A 25,714-nucleotide genomic window follows, 5' to 3' on the forward strand; every position below is an offset into this window, starting at 1 on the left:
TTTAGCCTATTCATTGTCTGCTTTTAGCCTGGGAGTAAATGGACCTTTCCTTAGTGTAATGTCCATTTGTTTGCTGAGAGGACATAGCTCATAAACGGAAAAAGTTCTCAGATATGTGGTACAAAATATTTTTGAGAAATGGCAGTATGGATTGCAGAGGTGTTCATTAGTTGCTTCTAGGGACTACTCTGGAAGAGCGAAAAAAAAAAAAAAAAACAACAACAACCCCAAACCCAAAAAACCCCAAACCCAAACATTTGTTTGAATATACAATTCTAGAAGTTTGCTTTGAATTTCCAGAGCAAAACTTCTATGTCTTATTTTTTTGTTTTTTAAATTGTCCTGTTATTCAAGTGTGATTAAGCGAAATGCCTAGTTGAAAAGTTGTAGCATTGTTGGTAATTTCTGTCTGCTGTTAAGAATTACACGTAAACCTTCCATTTATTAGTGTTAACACTTGGCTGGGGGAAATAAATTTATCCTGAGAGGTGTTTAGAGACTTCTTTTTGTAACTCCCGTATAAAAAGTGTTTGAGTGGGTTCATGGTGTAATTGTACATGGCATTTATATTGAGAAATGGATTTTGCAAGGCAACATTTAGATCTCACTCAAACCTTTATGAGTCTTGAAATAGAGTTGTAGTAATAGTCAATTTTTTTCACAGTATTTGGACCTGTTAAAGTGCTTTAATCAGGTTTCTTTTTTAAACCTTTAATCAGGTTTCTTTTTTAAAAAAATTATTTCTTTTTTCTAAAGATTTTATTTATTTATTTGACAGACAGAGATCACAAGTAGGCAGAGAGGCAGGCAGAGAGAGAGGAGGAAGCAGGCTCCCTGTTAAGCAGAGAGCCCGATGTGGGACTAGGTCCCAGGACCCTGGCCGGGATCATGACCTGAGCTGAAGGCAGAGGCCTAACCCACTGAGCCACCCAGGTACCATTTAATCAGGTTTCTTTCTTTCTTTCTTTTTTTAAGATTTTATTTATTTATTTGACAGAGATCACAAGTAGGCAGAGAGTCAGGCAGAGAGAGAAGAGGAAACAGGCTCCCTGCTGAGCAGAGAGCCGATGTGGGGCTCAATCCTAGGACCCTGAGATCATGACCTTAGCCGAAGGCAGCGGCTTAATCCACTGAGCCACCCAGGCACCCCTAATCAGGTTTCTAATGGCATTGCTAACCTTGCAGTACTGGTTCCCTCTATAAGCTGGAAAAAGACCATCCCATCTGTGACAGAAGGAGCCTGAAATCTGTGATTCTGACAAGAGGGGTAGGAGGCTCAAAAGAACCCTAAAAGGAAACCACCAATTGGATAAACAGATTGTGGAAGATGTTACCTTGTTAGACATTTTATGTAACATGCAGCTTGGGCAAGGCCTCTCTCTCTGAATTAGCTATCAGCAGTGATACAAATGTCTAAAAATTGGTGACCTTCCTAGAGCTATCATGCATTACCTGTTTTCTAATAACATTGGTCACTTTTTTCTTTTTCCCTTAGATATTTTTGTTTTATTAGCAGGATTTGGTTTTCTTTCCTTAAGCATGGAATAGCTTCCTTCTGTTTTTTCTTAAACATGTTTCATTGAAACAAAACATTCATTTGTAGTTGGTTTAAGGCTTTATCCATATTTGCTAGCTCTTTTCTTTGGTCCAAAACACTGTAAAGAAATACCTGGATGGGAATAGAGCAGAGTTAAACTCGTTAGGTGTTAATTTTGGAGACATTTTGTTTCAAACATTTTTCTGTAGTGAAAAAAGAATTGGGGCATTAGGGATGCTATTTAGAGCATTAGACAGTGTTGAGGCCATGGGAATACTATTAAATATTAAAGTATTGAGTTTCTTATACAAGTGAGATGTTATCCTGCTGTGTTTTATTTTTACAGTCTGCTGTGTGTTGGATAGGGTAAAGCAGCATACATTCACTCAGCAGGTGCTTGCTGAATGCCTTCCTTGTGCTGGGCACTGCTGAAGATCCAGCGGCCAATAAAACAGAAAAGGCCTGTGGCCTCTTGGAGTTTATATTCTAATAAGGGGCACAGGCAATGGACAGAGAAAGAATGAGTAGGCAATGTAATTTCTGATAGTAATAAATGCCACCAAGACAATAACATGCTGCATAAGGCAGTTGATAACAATGCTTTTGGGGATCTGTTTCTGTTACAGCAGTCACCATGTCACTGCTCCTTCTTATGAGCAACGTAGGCTGTCCTTTCTTTTTCCAGTTCTCTGTGTGGAGGGGAGGTTAGAGGAGTAGATACTCTCTTTGGGAAATGAGACTCAAGAGAGCAGAAAATTTTCTATCTCTTTTTTCTGTTGTTCAGCATCAGGAGAAAGAGAGCAGTAGGAGTGGAGTTGGGAATGGTTGATGGGTACTGTCTATTAATCACTATGGTGACTTGCATACATTTTTTTTTTTTTTTTTGGAACTGACCATGTTGTTTTGGTGTTTTATTTATTTATTTATTTTTTAAAAAGATTTTATTTATTTATTTGAGAGAGAGACAGTGAGAGAGAGCATGAGCAAGGAGAAAGTCAGAGGGAGAAGCAGACTCCCCGTGGAGCTGGGGAGCCCGATGCGGGACTCGATCCCTGGACTCCGGGATCATGACCTGAGCCGAAGGCAGTCGTCCAACCAACTGAGCCACCGAGGCGTCCTGTTTTGGTGTTTTATATATGCTCCTCCCTTTTCTGGAGTGGCCCTCTGTTCCTGTTTTTCCCAGTCCACTTTGGAGATTTTTTTTCTTTTTAACTTGACCTTCACAATCCTGGACAAGCACTGTCTTCCTTTCTTAGAACCTTCCTTGATGACTTGTCATCCAATGCAGAATTGACTACTCTCTCCTTCTTTGGGGGTTAGTATTATACCTCTTGACTATTTCTGTTGGCACTGTCATACTATATTGTAGTTTTTTGTTTTCGCATCTGTCTGACATGGATCACTAACGATGGGAAATGTTGCTTTATCTTAATATCCTTAGGTATAACATTCGGTACTAACAAATTTCTGCTAATAAGTGTATGAAAGAGATAAACTTGCAAATCTGTATTTCTATTTAGGGTCTTTCTGTCAGGTGCCAAGCCCTCAGAGGCTGAAGAACCTGTTGATGAAGAATTTTAGGTTAAGAGCTATATTTGAGGTCTGTTCCTGCTGCTGGGTACATCTCCCTTTGAGATTTGAATTTTGGGAGGGTTAAATGAAATAATGTATGGAAGAGTAGCATACATCCTAAGTAAATGCTAGTTACCATATATCCAACTGCCTACTAGTTATTTGTCTCTGAAATTGATCAAACTAAAGTTACCATTTTCCTAGAGTTGAATTTATTTCTTATGTATTTTTCTTTTGGTTAGTTGAAAAGTCTACTCATTCACTGAAATCAGTGGAATTTCTAAGTCAAAGGATATTTAGTTTCTGGAGGGATTTAAACAACCATCTTTTTATTTTATTTTATTTTATTTTTAAAGATTTTATTTATTTATTTGAAAGACGGAGATCACAAGTAGGCAGAGAGGCAGGCAGAGAGAGAGAGAGAGGGAAGCAGGCTTCCTGCGGAGCAGGGAGCCCGATGCGGGGCTCGATCCCAGGACCCTGAGATCATGACCCGAGCCAAAGGCAGCAGCCCAAACCACTGAGCCACCCAGGCGCCCCGTACAACCATCTTTTTATATAGTTCTACCCAAATGATACCCAATAATAGCATAAGTGAGCGGCCATTTCCCACACCTCCAGCCAACAATGGGTATTGTTAGCCTTCTGATATATACTGATCTGAAAGGCAAACAGTGGTTTGATCTGTTGCCTTCTGTATTCTTTTGTGAGTTGCCTATTAAGTCACGTTTGAGATGTTTTCTGTATTTATTTAGGAGGGTACATATACTTCTGATCTCATAGTATCATGCTCTGTTGTTATCATTGGATTAAATCTTACCTGGGAAGCTCATTCACATTGTTTCATTGTTCAGCATCTCAGCTAATTTTTGGTTCTTTGCACATCACTTAATGCCTGTTTGTTGAATTGAAACTTCGCTATAAAGGAGATAGAATCCCAAAGGATTTGGATTTGTCCTATTTGAATTGTTGTTCTATCAAGGATTTTTTTTTGTTGTTGTTGTTGCCAGTCTAATGTTTATGTTGTATAGATTCACAGACCATTGGATTTCAGTGGCAGTTCACATGAGTATAAGAACAAGTCAAAGTATACCACTTATGTTTTAATTTAGCAGTGGTTGGCACCTAGAAATATCTGAAGTTGTAAAGATGTGAGTGTTTACTTTCCTGACATCATACATCAGTATATGGATGAAATGGACATACTTCCTCCTTTAGGATCCTTAAAATAATGTTTTCAAATTAAAAGTTACATGTAAGATTGTGTTTTCTAAGTCCAGAGTTGAGAAGGTAGGAATCCGTAGTATCTTTTCTGTTTGCCATAATCGCTGAGCTTTCAAGAGAGAGTTCTCATGTTTGGACTTAGCAAAAATGAATAGTTGCTTCAATCTAACCTGAAGAAGTTTATTTTGAAAACTCTGTTGTGAAAAAAAAAAATAATTGCCCTGTTGCTTTGGGGGGGCTAGGGCGGTAACTGCTTAAAGATGGGGACAGCCAGCCTTGTGATACTCTTTCTTATATATATATATTTTTCACAGATGCACTGCTCTGTGTTTATGACTCACTTAGCTCATATTGTGATAAATAGTCAAATCTATTCTGTTTCTCTTTTACATGCAAAAATGCCCCACTAATAGTTTTTCATTTAAACTTCGTCAAAGCTGACTTTAAGAGAAGTGTGTTTTCGTTTGGATAGCTCTTATTAGATTGCTCTGAAGTTATTCTAATTTTTGCCAGCTCCTAGTTTAGAAGGATCTATTCTGACACAACTACTTGAATTTGGGGCTTTTGTTTAAAATGAACAAAACTAGCTTTTTTCTTCCCTTTTTAATTTGGAATTTTAAAATTTCACATTTGCTAAGATGACTTAGACGGAGGATTGGCAAAGCAAACTACTGCCTGAGGGCCAAATTGGCCCTCTGCCTGTTTTATAAATAAAGTTTTATTGGAACATAGCCATGTCCATTCATTTCCAGATGGTCAGTGGCTGCTTTGGTGTTACAAGGACAGAACTGAATAGTTGTGATAGACTGAGTAGACTCCAAACTAAAATATTAACTCTCTGGCCCCTTATAGGAAAAGTTTGCCAACCCCTGATTTAGACAAAATGTAATAAAATTAAAAAACTAGAAGAAAAAAATATATGCAAACCCCAGTTAAAGTGAATTAGTATAAAAAGATCACTATATTTTGACTAAAATTTATTTTAAAATGTAGCCTTGTTTTATCTAAGAGTGTATTGAATTGTTCCTTTCTTCAGGGCCCCAGTCAGCAGCCTTAGTTGTGGCTGTAGATGGTGATCCCTTGGCCAGTCCATCTCCAAGCCACTTGCCTAAGCCCCTCTGCCTAGCAATAGACCTTTGTGTTTTTTTTTTTTTCTTTAAGATTTTATTTATTTATTTGAGAGAGAGAGAGAGAGTATGCCCCGACCTTTGTGCTTTTTGTGTCAGATTCCCAGTAGCTAAGTGAAGATAGCTAGCAGGTAGATCAGTTGACTCTAGATTTGGGGCCAAATGAAAAACTTAAAAATGTTGGCAGCCTTCCGGGTACACTATTTATAGACAGTAATAAACAGTAGTCTGAGGAAGGTAGAGGAGAAGTAGAAAAGGAGCTCATCCCCCTCCACCTCTTTTTCTAAGTAGTGGTACTCAAGAGGATCAAGTCTGCCCTATCTATGTGAGTGTAAATATCAACACATTTTCAACAGTAATTTGTTGGTTACATTTGATAGCATTTCTCTGCAGGTTTCTTTTTCTCTTTTTTTTTCTGATAGTTGACACACAATGTTACATTGGTTTCAGGTGTGCAGCACAATGATTTGGCAAGTCTGTACATTATGCTGTGCTCATCGCAAGTGTAGCTGCCTCTGTCACCATACAACGGGGTTACAATAATACAGACTGTATTCCCCATGCTGCTCCTTTCATCTTGTGACTTCCTCATTCCAAAACTAGAAGCCTGTACCTCTCTTCCTCCGGCAACCACCAGCTTGTACTCTGTGTTGATGGGTCTGTTTCTGGTGTTGGTTTGTTTATTTGTTCATTGATTTTTTAGATTCCACATGTAAGTGAAGTCCTGTGGTATTTGTATGACTTATTCACTTAGCATGATACCCTTTAGGTCCATCCATGTTGATGCAAATATTAAGAATTCATTCTTTTTTGTGGCTGAGTACTATTTCACCACATCTTCTTTATCCATTTATCTTTTGATGGGCATATTTTGACTATTGTAAATAATGCTGCAGCAAATATAAGGGGTACATATACCTTTTTGAATTGGTGTTTTTGTTTTCCTTGGGTAAATATCCAGTAGTAGATCGTATGGTTTTTCTATTTTTCATTTTTTGAGGAGTCTCCATGTTGTTTTCCACAGTGGTTGCATCAGTTTACATTCCCACTAACAGTGCATGGGGATTCCCTTTTCTCCACATCCTCACCAACACTTGTTACTTTTTTTTTTTTTTTTTTTTTTTTGGATACTAGTTGCTCTGACAAGTATGAGATGATATCTCATTGGGGTTTCAATTTGTTATTTCCCTGATGGTTAGTGATGTTGAACATCTTTTCATATTTCTGTTGGCCTCCTGTATGTCTTCTTTGGAAATATATTTATTCAGGTCCTCTGCCCATTTTTAATTGGATTATTTATCTTATTGGTTAATTGGTTATTGGTTTTATTGGTTAATTGGTATTGAGTTGTATAAGTTATATATTTTGATACTAACCCCCTATCAGAATATGTCCTTTGCAAATATCTTCTCTGTGTGTAGTCCTGGTTGGTGGTGGTTTTTGCTTTTGTTTCCCTGCCCAAGGCCACATGTATAGAAAAATGTTGTTAAGGCTGATGTCCAAGAGATTACTGCCTTTGTTTTCTTTAAGGAATTTTATGGTTTCAGGTCTCACATTTAGGTCTTTCTTTTTTTTAAAGATTTTATTTATTTGAGAGAGAGAGAGAGAGAGATAGCATGAGCAGGGGCCGGGGAGAGGGCGAGGGGGATCAGACTCCCCACTGAGCAGGGAGCCCAATGCTGGGCTGTATCACAGGACCCTGAGATTATGACCTGACCTGAAGGCTGATGCTTAACCAACTGAGTCACTCAGGCGGCCCTCACATTTAGGTCTTTAATCCATTTTGAATCTATTTTTGTATATGGTATCAAAAAGTGGTCCAATTTCATTCTTTTGCTTGTAGCTGTCCAGTTTTCCCAGCACCATTTATTGAAAAGATTGTCTTTTCCCCATTGTATATTCTTATCTCTTTTGTTGTAGATTAATTCACCATATAAGCTTAGGTTTATTTCTGGGCTTTCTGTTCTGTTCTGCTGTTCGGTGGGACCATTTTTATGCCAGTATCATACTATTCGATTACTACAGTTTTGTGGTATATCTTGAAGTCTGGGATTGTGATACCTCCAGCTTTGTTCTTTCTCAAGATTGCTTTGACCATTTGGATCTTTGGTGACTCTGTACAAATTTTAGGATTACTTGTTCGAGTTCTATGAAAAATAATATTGGTATTTTGACAGGGATTGTGTTGAATCTGTAGATTGCTTTGGGTAGTGTGAACATTTTAGCAATATTTAGCAACTGTTCTTGTAGTCCATTAGCATGGTATATCTTTCCATTTGTGGTGCCTTCAGTTTATTTCATCAGAATTCTATAAAAGTTCTCAGAGTACAGGCCTTTCACCTCCTTGGTTAAGTTTATCCCTAGGTAATCATTTTCTTCTTTTTTCTTTTGGTGCAACTATAAATTGGATTGTTTTCTTAATTTCTCTTTCTGCTACTTTGTTATTAGTGTATAGAAACACAACAGGTTTCTGTATATTAATTTTGTATTCTGCAATGTTACTGCACTCATTTATTAGTTTTGGTATTGTGTAGAATCTTTTGGATTTTCTATTATTAGTAACATGTCATCTGCAAATAGTGACAGTTTAACTTTTTTCTTCTTTATGCCTTTTATTTCTGATTGCTCTTGTGAGGATTTCTAGGGGAGAGGGACCTTGTCATGTTCCTAAAAGCTTTTTCTCATTGAGTGCTATGTGAGCTGTGGGTTTGTCATAAGGCCTTTATTATCTTGAGGTATATTCCTTCCAACCTCACTTTATTGAGAGTTTTTATCATAAGCAGATGTTGAATTTTGTCAAATGTTTTTTCCTGCATCTAATGAAATGATCATATGGTTTTTATCTTTCATTTTGTTAATGTGATGTATCACATTGATTGATTTGTAGATATTGAACCATCCTTGCATCCATGGAATAAATCCCACTTTATCGAGGTGAATGATTCTTTCAGTGTATTGTTGAATTTGGTTTGCTAATACTGTGGTTTTTTTTTTTTTTTTGCAAATATGCTCATTAGGGATATTGCCTGTAGTTTTCTTTTTTTGTAATGTCTTTGGTTTGGTTTTGAGTAATAATGTTTGCCTCACAGAATGAATTTGGAAGCTTTCCTTCCTCTTCAGGTTTTTGGAGTTGTTTGAAGAGAATAGGTATCAACTCTTAATATTTGGTACATTTTGCCTGTAAATTCATCTGGTCATGGACTTTTGTTTGTTTAGGGTTTTTGATTACAGATTTAGTTTTGTTCCTAGTAATCAGTCTGTTCAGATTTTCTTTTTCTTCCTGATTCAGTTTTGGAAACAGTCTGTTTCTAGGAATTAATCCACCTCATCAAGATTTTCCAATTTGTTGGCATATACTTTTTTATAGTAGTTTCTTACAATCCTTCATATTTTTCTTTATTGTAATAGGCATTTCTAAAAATTAATGTTAAGGCCATAGAATGGAAAGTCATTGTAGGGTAGAGAGAAAGTTGGATGTGTAATTTTATTGTTTTAATAGTTCATACCTATGAATTATGAATTAGTTTAGATGTAATGCAGGTTTATTTTATGAAAGATAGTATTGCCTAGAGAATTGTGTCACCACCAGTTTTTGTTTACCATTATCTACTATTTGTTTTCTACATTTTTCTTTTGGTGACAGACTGGTAATAGTGAGCTTTCATGACCCAGCAGTTAAAAATCAAATCAGGAGTCTGTTCTTGACTCTTTATGCCTTGGAGAGGTGTGTTTATTTTTTGTTAATATAACACAAATTCACATAAAAGCCACAATATGCCAGCAAATTGTAGTCTTATTATATACTGAGAGTATTCGTAAGTATCAGGAAATAATTCATAAAATTGCCAGGGTTAATTATTTTACTCTAATTTTAGTAGGTTTGAAAGTGTTTGCCAACACTTAATTACCACATTAATATTAAATTACATAAAAATTTACAAAGATCTTCAAATAAAAAAAATAGATAGACACTATTCCGTTTAACTCCTAACCTTGAAAATCTTCATACCACATCTTTCTGTTCTGAGAGCAAACTCCAGAATAAGTAGCTTAATATTCAAAACATACTCAACTATTTATCTGCTTTGGTATAACTCCTATCTTCTAATTTACTTGGATCTGCTTTTTTTTATGCAGAAACTAGTTTTTGGTAGAATCTGCGTTTGTAACTGCTTTATAGTTCACATTAAAAGTATTTGATTTGAAGAAGTGTCAAAATAAGCAGATTCAAATTTTATATCTTAGGTAATACCTTACTTATTTAAATATAATGCTTTGTAATTTTTTTTAACATTTATTGCTTTCTGTTCTATTTTTCTTGTGTTTTATGTTTCAATTATTTTAAGAATTTAAAAATTAAAACTATTGTTCTGTAAGTCAATATTTGAAAATTGTGTCATGCAAACTATTGCAAATGATATAATTTATAAGGAACCATAATTATGTTTGAATTTCACTTTCTTTTGAACCTCTCGAGTATAAAGAATATTAATGGAGTCAGAGCATAAATTAGGATACGAGTCGGGAAATAGATGAAAAGCATTTCTTAATTGCTTTTCCTAACCTTTTTTCTGACACTGAGCTTTGAATTTGGGATTTTTAAAAGATTTCCTGATCCTTAGAGATCTGTGCCATTGGGTGTCAGATAAGGCTAAGAGAAAAGTCTGATAGCAGGAAATGTCTGAATTTTCTGAATTTTTCAGAAAAGTCTGGCCTCCTGGTTAGTTTTTCCCTTCCCTGTGTTGGATCCTGCTTTCTGTGAAATAAGTTAAGCTGGTGAATATGCTGTGCAGAGAATGATTTGATAAGTTTAGGACTCCAGAAGAGAAATAACAAATCACATCTCTGTATCTGATTCTTGTTGCTTTTCGATTTACACAGTGTTTTCTAGCTCTTTTTCTTGTTCAGAAAGACCTTGAATAACCTTCAAGTGTTACTTGTTTTCAGTTCAAGTTTTTTGGCTGAGTTGTGTATTTAGTGTCTTTTCTTCATGTTGTCTAAAGCTCCTTAGGCTAGAGAATATAGTCAGGAGTGTATTATTTCTCAGTTGCCATCTTATTTATATGAGGAGAACTAAAATGACTCATTACTTGTTCTGGAGAAAAGTGGAAAGATGTAGTTACTTTTTTTTGGGAGCTACGTCCCAAATGTTCTTCTAGCCTTTCTAGAGGAATGTTAGGAATATTTTTGGGTATTTTTGGATTTCTGTATTTGCTGAACTCTTTGCTAAGTGATTCCCATGGACTGCTTCATTTAATCCTCACAGCAACCCTATAGGTTTTATTAATATTCCTGCCATTTCATAAATGGGTAGACAGAAGCTCAGCAGAGGCCTCAGTGCACAGCACCTGTCCACCCTGGCTCGAGCACGTAAGACAGAGGTGTGTGCAAGGGACCCTTGGCTCTGCCTTTCTCCTGGTCAGACGTGTAGGCGTTTTGTCTGTGGGCCTGGAGATCTTGGCTCCTTTCCCTCTTTCAGATTTTTCCAGTTTTTGTTTTTAATCTTCTGTATCTTGTTTATACTTTGTTCCTGGTTTTGTATGGGAAAAGATTCCAGAGAATGACTGATTTGGAGCCTCAATACTACTCACGCCGGGGAAGGAAATGGTCATGAGGTAGCTGTGAGTATTCTCCTTGTAAAGCATGTGAATGGAGTCCAGGACTGAGTAAACTTCCCTCATCCTTACTGTTACTTGGCACTTTGTCAGCAGTGAGGGAAACAATAAAATAAGTACTGTTGTGCTTAATCATTTTCCTGCTTATAAATGGGCTCATATCAAAAATTCCATTCTGAGAAGGACATTTTTCAGAGCTGCTAACTCCTTTGTAAAGATATGGTGAAAAACAGATGGCTAGATCACAAAATTTTAGATCCCCAGAATCTTTGCTAGGTCTTCACTTTGCATTTGAATGTTTCGATCCTTCGAATTTAGAAATGGTAGATTAAATGGAGGCAGGATTAGGTTTTCTGACATATTTAATATTGCAGTTGTTTGTTTTGTTTGTTTATTTATTTATTATGTATTCATTCATTCGTTCATTCATTTATTGATTTTTTAAGATTTTATTTATTTGACAGAGACACAACAAGAGAGGGAACACAAGCAGGGGGAGTGGGAGAAGGAGAAGCAGACTTCCCGCCCAGCTGGGAGCCCGGTGCGGGGCTTGTTCTCCGGACCCGGGGCTCCTGACCCGAGCAGAAAGCAGCTGCTTCACGACTGAGCCATCCAGGTGCCCCGCAGTTGTTTATTTTAATTAAGCTAAATTAAAGTTAGAAATCCTTAATATTCTTTATTTCATTGCGCATTCCTAACCGCGAGATTTCTGAAAGTGCTGTGACGTGCCTGTGGTACTTTTACCATGAGAAATATTCAACAAAGAAATGCTTCTCTCCTTCTCTTCCTCCCCCTGCCCTCCCCGTAAAATTGAAGCATAGACAAAACCCTTTCTCTGGCCCAGTGTAGTACCCTAAGCACCTAATCACACACCATGTCCGCTCTCAAGATTATAAATGTAGTGTTTCTAAATGAGGTGAAGTTTACTAAAAAGTAAATTTAATCTGTCTCTGAGGTTTTATCTTTTTAAAGTTCATTTTGCCTTCCAAAAGGGTGTATTGTTTTCTGGAATTTATAGGGCAGTTGTGAACCCATCTGTTGTGTGCTCTCTGGAGCTCTTTTCCTTGTCCTCTGGCCTGGTCTTTCCATTCCTTGATCCTTCCAGCTCATCGATCTTCTGCTTGCTACTTTTTTGTTATCCTAGAGGTTCTGTATTTCTTAGTCACTCCATTGTTTTACAAACCTTGTCAGCAAGATTATTTATCTTACTTTATTAATCTCACACTGACTTCCTAGACCAGGTTCTTCAGTAGACTTTTTCAGAACTCCGTTGTTGACTTCTTTGACAAATAACTTTGTATCTTGTCATGTCATCTTTCTTCTGTTTGCCTTCAGATTATTTTTGCTTTTAAGCACTTAAAAAAAAAAAATTCTCTCCTACAAGAAGTCAAGAGAAAAAATTTGTCTCTTCATGATATGGTTACCCTAGGCTGTAAGACTCTTGGGCTCTGGTCTTAGAGATGTTCAGCCGTGGCTTAGCAGACATATAAATGCCATTGGAGTAGATAATTCTGAATGTGTCATTTGGCCATGCATTTTTTCCTTCTAGAGCACTCACATTCTAACCTTAAGTGACCTCGCAGTCCTGTACTCTTGGGTATGTGTGTGTTTTGATTTGCCATCTTAAAGAAACCATGGGTCATCTTGGTTGAGATAATTCATAGATTGACACGATTTATAAATAAGAGACCTTTACAAATGATAACATTTAATCACCTATTTCACTGGTGTGGACACAAGTGTCTCTGGGTTTAGTAACTGCCCTCCAGGCAGATATCAGTGGCAAGCCTGGGAGACACCTCTGAGCCCTGCTTTCTAGTTCAGTATTTTTCTATCCCAGTTGACTCTTAGAAAATTTTCTGATTGCAAATACTTCTGACTAAGGTGTGGTTCCTAGTTCCATCCGTAAATCTGAAAGTGTTTCCCTGGTATGGGTAATAATTGATACTTAAGCCAGCGACTGTCCATCAGATGCCTCCTGCGTGCTGAGGATGGGTTGTGCTTTGTTGGTACATAGAAGAAGTATCTGACATTATTTCTGCCCTTAACGATGGTGAGAACTTAACTGAATTTATTAAAAATTAACCCAACCTGGGGCACCTGGGTGGCTCAGTTGGTTAAGTGTCCTCCTCTTGATTTTGGCTTACGTCATGATCTCAGGGTCGCAAGGTTGAGCCCCTTGTCATGCTCTGTGCTGGGCGTGGAGCCTGCTTGAGATTCTCTCTCCCTCTTATTTGCTCCCCAGCCCTGCCTCAGCTCTCTCTCCCCCCCCCCAAAAAAAAAAATTAATCCAAACTTTTTTTCTTTCTCTGCTGTTTTCTGTAGATATTGTACCTCACCCCCACTTTGAAAAAAGTCTGGATTATCTTTTCTCTTACTACTATGAGACAAGCATGTACTGATCTCCAGTTATGTGCCAGGCACAAGTAGTAAGGATGCAGAGTGAACCCCAGCGCGTGGGGGCGTGCTGCAGGTGCGCGGGGGGTCCTGCTGACAAACCGTGCAGTGTGCTTTTTGCAGTGATTCTCAGCCAGGCCAGGTTGCCTCCCTGTACGATTTTAGGCAGTGTCCAAGCACACTTGTCCTTGACACAAGCAGATGAGGTGAGGGGCAGTGCTACCAGCATTCTGAGTAGAGGCCAATGATGCCATTCAACATGCCGCCCTGCATAGGACTGCCCCCGCGACAAAGGACTGCTCCCTGACTCCACACGTCAGTACTGTCAAGGCTGAGAGGCCGAGGTGTGCGGTGATAACTGCTGTATTCAGAGCAGCTGCCATGCTCTTGGTGTGTTCTGTGCCTGGCCCCATCTCGTGATGGAGGTGTGGATAAATGACTCTTACCCCTGCTTTGGTTCAGGGGTCTGGGAAAGGCTGAGTTGAATCTGGAGGACAAGAAGAAGAAGGGACAGGCATACCAAGCAGAGGGCATGGTGGAGGCAACCATCCGGAGGTGACAGGCACATCTGGGGCCCCGAAGGTGGTTCACCAAGCCTAGAAGTTGAGAGAGAAAGCTGAAGGCAAGAAAGGCAAGAAAGTCACTCAGAAGAGGGTGTGGAAATAGCAAAGTAGAAGGCGGAAGGAAACCAAAAAGAGGTTTTAAGTGGATCATTCCCTGTTCAGATTTGTCTTTTGGCAGGATAACTTCAGTGTTTCAAGGAGAGCTCATTGGAAGGGGGAGTCAGGAAGGCTGGTGCACTTACTCGGGTAAGCAACGAGCCACACAGTTACAACAGGGCTGGGAAAATGGTTGACTTTCAGAGATAGGAAGGAGGTGGAACATATTGGTTGGGCAGCAGGGAAGAGAGGGTGAAGGGTGGGCCACTGATTCCCGACTTGGGCAAACGTAGGTGGAACCCATGTGTCCCCTCCCCACACGGAGATACACAGGTCTGGTTAACAGCAACTGCATCAAGCCTCAGGCCCAGCATCTCTGGGGGGATACCTGCCGGTCCGCTCTGCTTTGGAGCAGCCTGCCCTGTTAGCACCTCTGCCCACGGGGCCGGAGCCGCAGTGAAAGCTGCTGATGGGAAGGAGGGGAGATCGAGCTACTCGGGAGCTGCTGTTCCTGTCCTGCTCGGGGAGACCAGCAGGGCCCCCGCGCACTGGCTGTGGAATGAATGCCGGGGCTGGCCCGTTTGGCCACTTTGGGTCTTGTTCTCTGAGAGGTTCTCCTGTCCACTGTTCTTTGTAGCTCATCAGGGAGGGTGTTGACTTCACGCCGCAGCTTAGACGTCACCTCCTCTGAAAGCTTCGCTTTGACATCTGGAATGAAAGTTGGAGTTGTAGCTCTGGGCTGCGCGCACCGTCAGCGCCCTTGCGGGGTTACCGGTTCTACCCCCGCGGCTCTTGGGGCTCTTCTGCCAGCATGTCGGGTCACCAGGGGAGGGGGCGCTCACTGCAAGTCGCTGCTGCCTGTAGCATCTGGCTCCTGGGTTTTGAACGATTGGATCCAGGAACGAGAGATCCAGAATGCTGAAGAGGAATAGGACTTAAAACAAACAAACAAACCCCGTTATTTCTGGTGGCAGAAAGGAAGATGAGTTCAGGTCTGGATGTGGGCAGTCTCAGCAGGATTCAGGTGCAGATGGCCAAGAGGCCACTGAACACCCAAGTGACACTCAGGAGGGTCGTTTGTTGCAGTAAAGCTGGCTGACGTGACCAGAGCCCTCCCCCAGTGCTGGGCTCGGTTCTCAGCCCATTCCTTCTCTTGGCAAAGGGAGCTGTACATTCGTGACAGCAGACGGGAAAGACGGCGGCGTGGGACTGTCCAGAGAGTGTGCCTGAGAAAAATGGGGACAGAACCCAGAGGGCACTGGTGTATGAGAGCTTAGCCCAGAAAGGGGCACCTCTCGGAAGGGGCAGCCAGAGGGGCAGGGGGAAGCTCAGGGCTCTGGAGGGACCTGGGTAGGCGTCCGGGGAGGGGGCACCGGGGAGAGCTTACCAGGGGCCTCGGGGATCTGAGAAGTGTCCCAGGACCTCAGTGTCAGAGGCCTGGGAAGCCCTGGGACGAGCTGTTTGAAGAAAGCCCGGGAAAGGGAAGTCGGTGAGGGCTGGAGAATTTCAGGTTGGCCCCACGAAGAGCGCGAAGAGCGGGGAGGGAGGACAGGGCTGTGCTTCCCGCCTGGGGGGTGGGATTGATGGCAGCCGGAGCCCCAGTGGAGGAATGTTCTCCGACATCTCTCTCAGCCGGTTTTGTTGTATTTCCTGTGACCCTTTAGATTTTACCGTGCGGTCCTTTCCCTGGCAGGACGGGAGGCAGTCCTGCGTTACCGGCGGCAGCATTGCTTCCTGCTCAGGCCACCGCGGGGACTTGGGCGCCTGCCCTGGACTCCGCTGCCCTCACTAGGGAGAGTTCCTTTACTCCTTTGCGGGATCAGCTGTTAGTTTCCTGCTTTTCCAGGTTGCTGTGGCTTCAGGTGGCTGCATCTCCCCTTGCTTCCCCCCAGCCTGGTCGCTCAGAGGTCACCAGGCCGGCTGCCGGCAGTGGCGGTGCTCAGTGGAGCCCACAGCTGCACGTTTAAGAAGGAAACCTCAGTTTCAGCTGGAACCTCGGAGCTTCCAAATGTGCATCTATTTTTTATTTATACTTTTGCAGTGACAGACATAGGTTTCCAACTGGGGAGGTACAGCCAGTGTTTCTAGAATGTGCTGTTCAAATGTAAAGTATACCCCAGTCTCCTGATGCATGGAGGCTAAAAGTCTTCACCTTGTTTGACGGTTCCTAAATCTATGTCTGGTTTTAATATGCCTCAGGATAATGGAGTCAGAGTATGTAGAGAATGAGGTACTTTTTCTTGGTTGCTTTTGAGAGAAAATACATTTGATAGAATTTAAAAAATGACTGTAGCTTCTGGAGCCAAAGTAGTTCATCTCTTGATAATATGCTTAAAAATGTGAGGAAATTATATGATAGCATATGAAAAAGCTACAAAACAAAAATCTACGAAAGAGTTATGCGTAGGTTTTCTTTTAAAACTAGCTTACGTCGTCAAAGGGAATATAGTTATGCTATCAGCAAAGTGAAGCGCATTCAATCAAGGGGACAGGACCAGACATTTTGTTCTTGCCAGAACAAAATGGCCTGCAGTCTGCGGAGGAGTCTGTGGGGAGGGACCATTGAGGAGGAGAGGCATGGATGTATATGTTCTCCAAAGATGGTAACATTTGGTACTCAGATTTTCTATAATAGCATTGAGTACTTGACTGATAAAGAGGCATTTAGCTCCTTCATGACTGAAATTCGTGGTGTTTCTCAACTTTTTGTTGTTAGGACTTATTTTTACTCTTAAAATTCACTGAAGACCCCAAAGAGCTTTTATTTAGTACATAAGTCATATTGGTGGATAATTATTATATTAGATGAAATTATTATATATAGATGAAATTTTTAAAAGATTACCAATCATTTAAAAATGCCAATAAGAAATTCATTGATGTTTATACAAATAGCATGTTTTATGAAAAATAACTCTATTTTAAAAAAATTAGTGAGAAACAATGGCATTCCTATGCATTTTTGTTAATCTTGTTAATACCTGGCTTAATTTAAGAGAGCTAGAGCCTTAAATCTGCTTCTGCATTCAGCCTGTCATTTTGGAATATTTCACTGTAAGTCATGAAAAATGAAAGGGGAAAAAGCAAATCATGCCTTATTATATCTGAGAAAATAATTTTGAGCTCATGGACCCTAAGAGTGTTTCAGGGACGTCGTGGGGGTGTTCCTGGGCCACACTTTGAGAACCACTCGGCTAAACCATACGTTCTTGAAAGCAGAGATTGTTCCCTTGGTTTCCTCTTCTGCTCCTGGGGGCCTGGTAAATATTTGTTATATTGACTCCTCAAATGTGTTCACTGATTCAACTTTCCTGTGCAAAAATCCAGAGAGGGGGCCCATTGGGTGAATCGGAACTAAACTCCCTTTCCAGAATGCCTTCCTCCTTAATTAGTCACACCGTAAGAGCCCATCTCAGGCCTCTGACTCAACAGCCAGAGAGGTGCCACTGGACTCTTTTCCCTGCGTCTGATGACATTGCAGACTGGTCACAAATCAAGATAAGTAGTTGAGGGAAAAAATATCCCTTTATAGTACAGTGAATTCTAGGAAGTCTCAGAGGTTGGTGGGGGAAAGAAGCGAGCATCGTTTCCTAGAAACAGAGTGGGAAAGCCTCTGCGGAAGTGAGAGGGGCCTGCTGGCACGTGGGGTCCGCTCTGCTCTCCAGGAAGCACATGTGCTCCTGCAGTTCGCGCTTTCTGCACCACGGCGGTGGCGGGCCGCCCGAAGAGCGGGTGGGAAGCCGTCCTCAGCTCTCCAAGTAACGGCATCCTCGTTTGCCAAACGCTACGTTCGTATTTCTCCCAATGGGTGGTAGAAGTATGCCAACTTAGGCTGAAAATATGTATACTGTTAGTATTAAGTTTTCAGACTTTTGATAAAATGTAGGTAAATAATATCAAAAGGTAGCTTAAAATTTAGGCAGTAAATTTTGCCGAAGACAGAGATGTGTACAACTTAGGCTATTGACGTTGGAGCCAATTTAATTATCCGTCCTGTGAGGACAGTCTTGGGGAATCTAGTGGCATGATAGCCATTGTTTGACTTGCAAGGAAATGCAAGCAAAAACTGTTGGAAAACAGCATGATTTTGGTCTGCTTTATCTGAATGAGTAGTGGCATTTTCTAACTGCTTGTCTCTTGGGCACGTAAGTCACCGTGGTGCGATCTTACTAACAGTCTTTGAACTTCTTTCCCTGTCCTTGTCTTCCGGCCGCGCGTTGCTGCCTTTAGCGCTTCAGCGTGGAAGGGATCTCCACTGTCATTCAGAATGGCCTCCGCCACACCTTTGGGAATTCAGGTGGAGAGAAACAGGTGCTGGCTTAGCCTTATTTTCCTCATTCTCTGCTTTATTGTTGCTTGTGTAAGTGAAGGTCCTGAGAGCTGGCAGTTTTACTAATGTACTAAGACTGTTGCTTAAAAAGAGAGAAGTGAAAGTTCACCATTTTTACAGTCTTGATAAAGCACACAGTTACCTTTCACATGTTTCAGAGCTCCATTTTCCACTACCTTTAAACAAATTGCGTTGACATCATGAGATGCATGTATAGAATGTAGAACTAAACTAGAATGTGCCACGCTAATTCCAAAAGTTTGAGAAACAAGATGTCATTTTGTGGGGAGAGGAAAGGTAATGTTGGTGACTTTTTGATAAGAGTCCTAGGTCAAACATGTCAGTAAAAGTATATGTATATCTTCTCTCCTTTTAAATGAAATTCCAGCGTTTTTAAGGTGTATCATGTAGTGAGCCAACTTACTACCTGCCAAGTGAGGCATGCGACCTGATTTACGCAAATCTATACGTGAATAGACGTACACAGTCAAATGTGTAGCACTTTGCTTTATATTAACATTTTTGTATAATGATTTAAGGAGGATCGTGAACAGAGGAAACCCAACCATATTAGTGAGTGTGCTTAAAATTACTTTTCACAATTTGAAATTTTCACTTTAAAAAGAAAACTTCATTGTAGCTCTTAAGTGTGAGAAAATATGCAGAATGTAGCTTTTGACAGTTTATCGAAAGAAAACATTTGAGTGTAGGGTTTTTACTAAAAGATAGTTTCTCTATTGCCCAAGAAGGGCAATAATATTAAATAATCCTTCACACTGACATTTCTAGCTCTATTAAGGGATGGTCTAAAATTTACTTATTATTTTTTTTATTCTGGCACCTCTACCTCTCTCAGATGCACAGGATGGCATAGTAGCCTCCAGACTGACCCCCACATGCCAGTGGGACAGGAAGCTTGAGAGCATAGCCTTCCTGATGCTCTCAGAGGCCAGCTTGCCTGACACACACTCTATTCATGAAACCCCCGGGGGGCTTGTTTCCAGCTTCTGGTGTATTCTTCATAGAGAAACATTCAGTGCTACCGTTGGGTATCACCTTGGAGAAGTCTACACCAAAAGATAGTGGGAATTTTTTCTTAAACATGGAATAATTCACTTTTCCTACTTATCCTCAAAAACTGCTTTACCTTGTCTTTTGATTACGAGGTCACCCACGGATGAAAGCACTCACGGAGGGTTAGGAATAGAGCGGAGATAGAGCAAGGACTGAGTAATGGGTGGGTCTCAAAAGATTCTGAGTAAGACAACAGTAGATCTCCAGATGAGCACATGCAGACCACACTGAACTATAGTTTTTGGTGGAGTGGTCAGAACAGGAACATCTGGACAATAATATTTAGATTCTGCTTTCATGGGACATATTTATAGGCCATAACTCTGATACTTGTGAGCCTTTATAGTAGCGAACGAGGCCATTTGTCTCGATATCAGATGTGAATTTTTATTATTCACTGGGCCGTCCTCTCCTTTCACTTTTCTCTCTTCCTTTAATGCCTTTAAACATCCTAAATAATTTAAAATAATAATAATAATAATAATAATAATAATACACCTCTAAAATTGGTATGTGTGTCTGTGGTAGTACATGACCATTTTGTTCAACCAAAAAAAAATGGTCTGAAACAGAATTTTTTGGGCATTGGGGATGATTTGGTTTATGCAGAACTGTCAAAACTATTAAAACTACATAAATTACTATTTTTAAAGTGTGTTGAAAATATACAAGGAGAATGTTAGATAAGACTTTAATAATGAATATATTGAACAGTTCACCCTCAGACCTAATTTTGTGAAATTTTCAATAACTGAAAGTGGAAAAAAATGGATATTTATGTTAACATTGAGCTTGATTAAAGCAGACAGAGGTGGGCAAAAAAAAGAGCTCCAGCTGAGATAGTAAGATACTTCATTTCATGTTATAAAATAGACCTTTAGTAACTGTATCAAATTTTTGCAGATAAGGTCATTCAGATTTAAGTGACATTTTTTTTTTTTTTTGACTTGGCAGTACTTGACAACAGTCATTCCTTATGAGAAAAAAAATGGACCACCATCTGTTGAAGATCTTCAGATATTAACAAAAAGTGAGCAAAGACAAAATTAAACTCTTACCATATTTACTTTTGCTGATTCTCCTGCTTTCGGTTGGTTGATTGTTGCTGTTATTGTTTTGTTTTGTCAATTTAGGGTAGTAAATGATGGATGATGTCATTATTTACTGAGAATGAAACCATGGATGGCTTATAACATCAAACATGACACTAAGTCCAGAGTTGATTTGTATTTTTTGTGCTTTGTCTTACCTTTTGAAATATTTACAAGCTGAACTTTTGAGGAAAAAAATGTAACTTGGTTCTTCATCATCTCTTGGATGTTTAAGAACATATAATTTTTTTTTTAAAGATTTTATTTATTTATTTGACAGAGATCACAAGTAGGCAGAGAGGCAGACAGAGGGAGGGAGGGAAGCAGGCTCCCCGCTGAGCAGAGCCCGATGTGGGGCTTGATTCCAGGACCCCGAGATCATGACCCGAGCCCAAGGCAGAGGCTTAACCCACTGAGCCACTCAGGCACCCCTCAGAACATATAATTTATCAATAAATAAGGTCTGTCATGGATCTTCTATAAATATGACTGTCAGTAACTCAGTAGGAAAGATTTAGAATGTGGTCGATAGCACTCTTTTTTCTTAGGAATGTAGAACCCCAAATCCAAGGTAATAGTCACAGGTAGAATTTGAATTGATAGTAATATTTTAAGAAGAGTCATTCAGCAAATATTAAAAAGGCCAATTCTGTGCCAGGCTATGTTCTGGACATTGAGATGTTTCAGTGAACAAAGCAGAAAAGATACTCCACCTTCAAGACGCTTGTATTTTAAAATAATTTGTTAGACTTAAATATATATTCCCCATTGAATCTTTCTTATGGTAACCATAAATGAGCCATGAATTCTAGTTTGGTCCCTGTTATTTACAGTGATATCCTTGGATGTTACTTTCTCATAGTCACAATGAAAAACAAGGATAAAAATATTTTGTTTCCCTCATAGTAAATAAATGAACATATGTGTGATTTGGGTTAAGTCACTTGTTTTCCTTGAAGGGGCTGGATTTGCTGACCTGTTAGATTCTTTGCAACTGTAAGTCTTTGTAATAACTGCTGATTTAAAGAGGGAGCCAAGTGAAAGGGAATCACAGGAATGGATATTGGTGATGAGACCTATTTTGGAATTTAGGAATATGGAGGCATGAATGGGGTGAGCTGTTACCTGAAGCTATTATTCCTTCCTTTGGTGAACAATCCTTGAAGAGCCTTTAATAATAAATCAAATGATGCTAGCCAGTCTAAAATAGAGAATGACGAGATTAACTGCGTGGCCAGCCCTCTGATTTTCCAGAGGAACTCACGAGACGTAGTATCTAAGATCACAAGGGGAATGGTGAATGGTTAATTACAGGGCTGGATCTCTTAATTCCCAGTCCACTGTACTTTTTAATAATGCTAGCTTATGGCATGTGATTTTATGTAGAACTGAAAATAAATCTAAAGCATGATGGGAAGCAGAAATACTGAACAGAGTAGCCTTCTCAGAAGGGGACATAAATATTGCCTTGGAAGCCAGAATTATTGAAAGACCTCGGCTTCTCAGATCAAGGACAGACATACTTGGCCAAACCAAAGTCATCATAATTCCCACACCAAAATGTCCTCAGGCTGATTCTCAGGTGATGTATTTGTTGTAGACAGACACCATTTGGAATCTCTGGGTGAGTGAACATGTATGGGGGCATGAACGAATGTCCAAGTTAGCATGACTTTCACTTTGAAAATAAGAAGTGGTTATCTCGGGAAAACTTGGGGGAGAATGGGCACCTCTGCTTCCACCACCTTGTAGATGTTAGCCACGGGAGAAGCCCCGGGGAGATGGGGCGGCATTTCTGGTTATATAGCCTTCCTCAGAAAAGCTGTTGGAGGAACACAGCCATAGTAAGAAGAGTCAGGATTAGTTGTGTTCGTCAGTACGGCTAATGCTTACACAGCATATATTCCGTGCAGGGCACTATTCTAAGTGCGTCACATCTGAATTAGTAACTTGGTAATCACAAGCCTTTGAGACTGGTCTGGGGATGGTTCTTATTTTACAAACGAGGAACTTGGTGCACTGGGTGGCTAAGGAACGTGCTCCAAGTCCCACAGCGGGGAAGTGGGAAGGCCAGGGTGTAAGCCCAGGTTGAGGACTTGCCAGTTACACCATGTCGTTTTGTTCTATTTTGTGGGGAAAGAGTGCGGCATTGTCCGCGGGATGCTCTGAGGAGAGTACCGAGCGAGTGTAGCATTTCTTCACGTGTTTATGTGTACCTCAGTTGCTGAAAGTTTTAACCATTCTAAAAGCCGATTTTTCTATTTGTCTTTGCTTAGAGATAAAATTGTCAAAGAATTCCTTTAGGATAAGGCTGATTCACCAAGGTTCCTCCATAGTCTAGAAGCAGCCTGGCTGGGTGCTGCTCTGCGAGGTCAGTCCTTGTTTTGGTCTCTCACAGTTTCCGAGAGGGCTGACAGACATCCTTGGAGAACGTAGCTCACTGGTCACTTATCTTAGACTCTCCAGCTTGTGAGATCTGCAGACTGAGGCTCTCCTGTTCCCTAGGGCCCACGGAAGTGCTCACGGCGGGATCTCACTTCCCAATATTTATGATGACAAACCTGAGGCTCTGTGTAAATAAGCCCCTTCCTCTTTCCTGGTTCCACTGTTTGGAATTTCAAATCGGGGAGAGGAGTCTCGGGTAATAGGACCATTGTGTCTTGAGCATTTGTGTTTTTATTTCCACACGGATGTGTTATACCATCTAATTAATTAAGGCTACATTGTAATTGAGATTTTCCATCTGAATTTGAAGTTGTTGCCTTATATTTCTCTCTTTTATTTTGTAGTTCTTCATGCCATGAAAGAGGACAGTGAAAAGGTTCCGAGCTTGTTAACTGATTATATACTGAAAGGTGAGTCTTACGATTTGTGTGCAATGGTTGGGAAGTTTTGATGAGTCGATGACGGATCGACTTGCTAATAGAACAAAGAGTAACTTCCAGACATAGTTTTATCAATGTAATTTGTGCAGAGTGAGAGTAGATGCGTGGCTTACTTACGCTACTTACGTTATGAGTTATAGTATATAAAATTCAACTTTTATTTGGGGTCTCGAGCTAGTGGAAATAAGTTGACAGTCAGCCATAAGCATGGAGGCAGGCAGTGGAGGAAATATTATGGAAGCATTCCCACACTTCTGTGAGTCTGAGGTGTTGACTGACGCTGCATGGGGTTGAGTAAGGTGGTCTCTGCCATCTTGGGGACGACGGAGAGGGAAGGACAGATTGTGAGGATGTATGAAAGAGGGGACAGTCAAATCAGTGAAGAGTCCCAGAGGGACTATGAAAGGGATTGCTATAAGGGACAGGGAAGGGAGGGAGGAAAAGAGTGGATTTTCATCAACTAGAACAGTGAAAAATGAGCCATAAATCTTAGCAAGATCAATATCACAGGTTGGGAGCAGGGATGAGGTGAAGGAAGGTCATTTAAGAAGTTAATGAGGGGCGCCTGGGTAGCTCAGTGGGTTAATAAGCCTCTGCTTTCAGCTCAGGTCATGATCTCAGGGTCCTGGGATCGAGCCCCACATAGGGCTCTCTGCTCAGCGGGAAGCCTGCTTCCTCCTCTCTCTCTGTCTGCCTTTCTGCCTACTTGTGATCTCTCTCTCTCTCCCTCTGTCAAATAATTAAAAAAAATTCTATAAAAAAGAAGTTAATGAAGACACTTACTTTGCTGAGGAAAGAACAAAATTTGGATGATGAAGAGTGAACTGATGAACTTAATATAGGCAAAACTAATACTTTTCAATGAAATTATTTTCTGTAAGGCAGCAGTTATTCAGGTGATGGATTTTCCAAGCATCCTAAAATTCACCCTATAGGGTGTGATCCAATATTGAGAGCAGTCCTCTTCTGGTAACATTTTCCTTTGGGTTCTCTCTCTTCTGTGTCCGAGTTGCTGACCGAACCATAGGAAGCTGGGGATTTCTGAAATGTTAGGTAATTCAGATGAGTTTCTTCAACCACAACCTTGTAAAGAGGGAACCTTAGAAGGTACTGGGAGTCCAAACTGAGTGATGTGTTAAGTCTCACCTGTAAGAGACTTGGACTGGAGCCAGTCATTAGTAGGTTAGGGGTGGGGTAGGGGTTTGCAAATAATAAATTGAATTTATACATAAGCTGTGTTCTTCTGATAGAGGGCTTTTTCTTCCTTTTACATTCTGAATTTTCTTTTTTAATACCTGACACCTTGGTTTGCTTTTATGTTGTGCTAGCATTGGTGTGAAAGCTGGATTGTTCTGAGGTTTGTTCTTACACATGTGAGACAGGAATGAGATGAACATAAAGAACATGTCTTGATTTTTAATTCTAGCGGGTTCCTAAGGCACTACCATGAGCACCAGAGAGAATGAGCTTCTGAAGCATTCTCTGGCTGTTTTATCATTTGACCGCATGGAAGAATTTTATGACCCAGAGAACAGAGTGTTCTGGGGGCAAATGATGTTGAAGTTTTTCCTCTGAAGACCCAGGCCTGTAACTGAGCCTATACCATGGGCCTTAGGGAAGCGGCACTTACCCATTCTGTGCCCCCTGCTCCAGCCCGTGAGCCAGGCCAGTCTGTTCCGGGGCTGCTTCTCAGAGCCGCTTGTGTGCATGTGCTGTGGCTTTGTCTCAGCCTGAGGTCTGGGTGGAAAAGCAGCTAGGGTTCAGACCCAGCTAGCGACTCCGCCGCCTGAGCACGGAGTAGGCCTGTGTGTGATGCTCAGGTGTTCGTTTGAATGTGAAGGTATGGACGGGGGCTGACCAAAAACGCTCTCTTCCACCCATCCTGGAAGTCCGCAGCCAGTCGGCAATTCCTCTACCTCAGAGTGCAGGTCCCCGCCCCACTAGAAGGTTCGCTGGCAGGGGGGTCCTCAAGGGAACACCCTCCTTTCGCTTTCTTGGTGGGACTTGCCGTAGTTTTAACAGCAAAGACTATGGCTTGGCTGCTCAATGTTCATTTTAATGCGAAGGTGTGAAATGGAAGAAGGTAGAAAAGGGGCCTCATTTGGCCAGAGAAAGGTGGGCTGGATGCTGTTTGGGCTCCTTAAGGTTTTTCTCATACCAGCTGAATGACCCCGCCGAGGCTTCGATTGTACGGAAGGCTGGC

General features: G+C 40.7%; 1 protein-coding gene across 3 annotated transcripts in view; it reads left to right on the forward strand.

Moving 5' to 3' along the window:
• FEZ2 (fasciculation and elongation protein zeta 2) overlaps nt 1-25,714 on the forward strand; it is a 42,226-nt gene that overhangs the window by 15,165 nt on the left and 1,347 nt on the right. The window contains exons 6-9 of one of the 3 annotated variants that reach the window (XM_082745324.1): nt 18,362-18,442; nt 20,490-20,565; nt 23,416-23,481; nt 24,840-24,868. In XM_082745324.1, the coding sequence (XP_082601450.1) occupies nt 18,362-18,442; nt 20,490-20,565; nt 23,416-23,481; nt 24,840-24,850 (234 nt within the window). In that variant the 3' untranslated portion in view covers nt 24,851-24,868. The remainder of the gene's footprint in view (nt 1-18,361; nt 18,443-20,489; nt 20,566-23,415; nt 23,482-24,839; nt 24,869-25,714) is intronic. The other 2 variants (XM_082745323.1, XM_082745325.1) reach the window with 2 other exon arrangements.

The sequence above is a fragment of the Mustela nivalis genome, assembly GCF_964662115.1.
Source record: "Mustela nivalis genome assembly, chromosome: 8".
In the NCBI taxonomy this organism is placed as follows: domain Eukaryota; kingdom Metazoa; phylum Chordata; class Mammalia; order Carnivora; family Mustelidae; genus Mustela; species Mustela nivalis.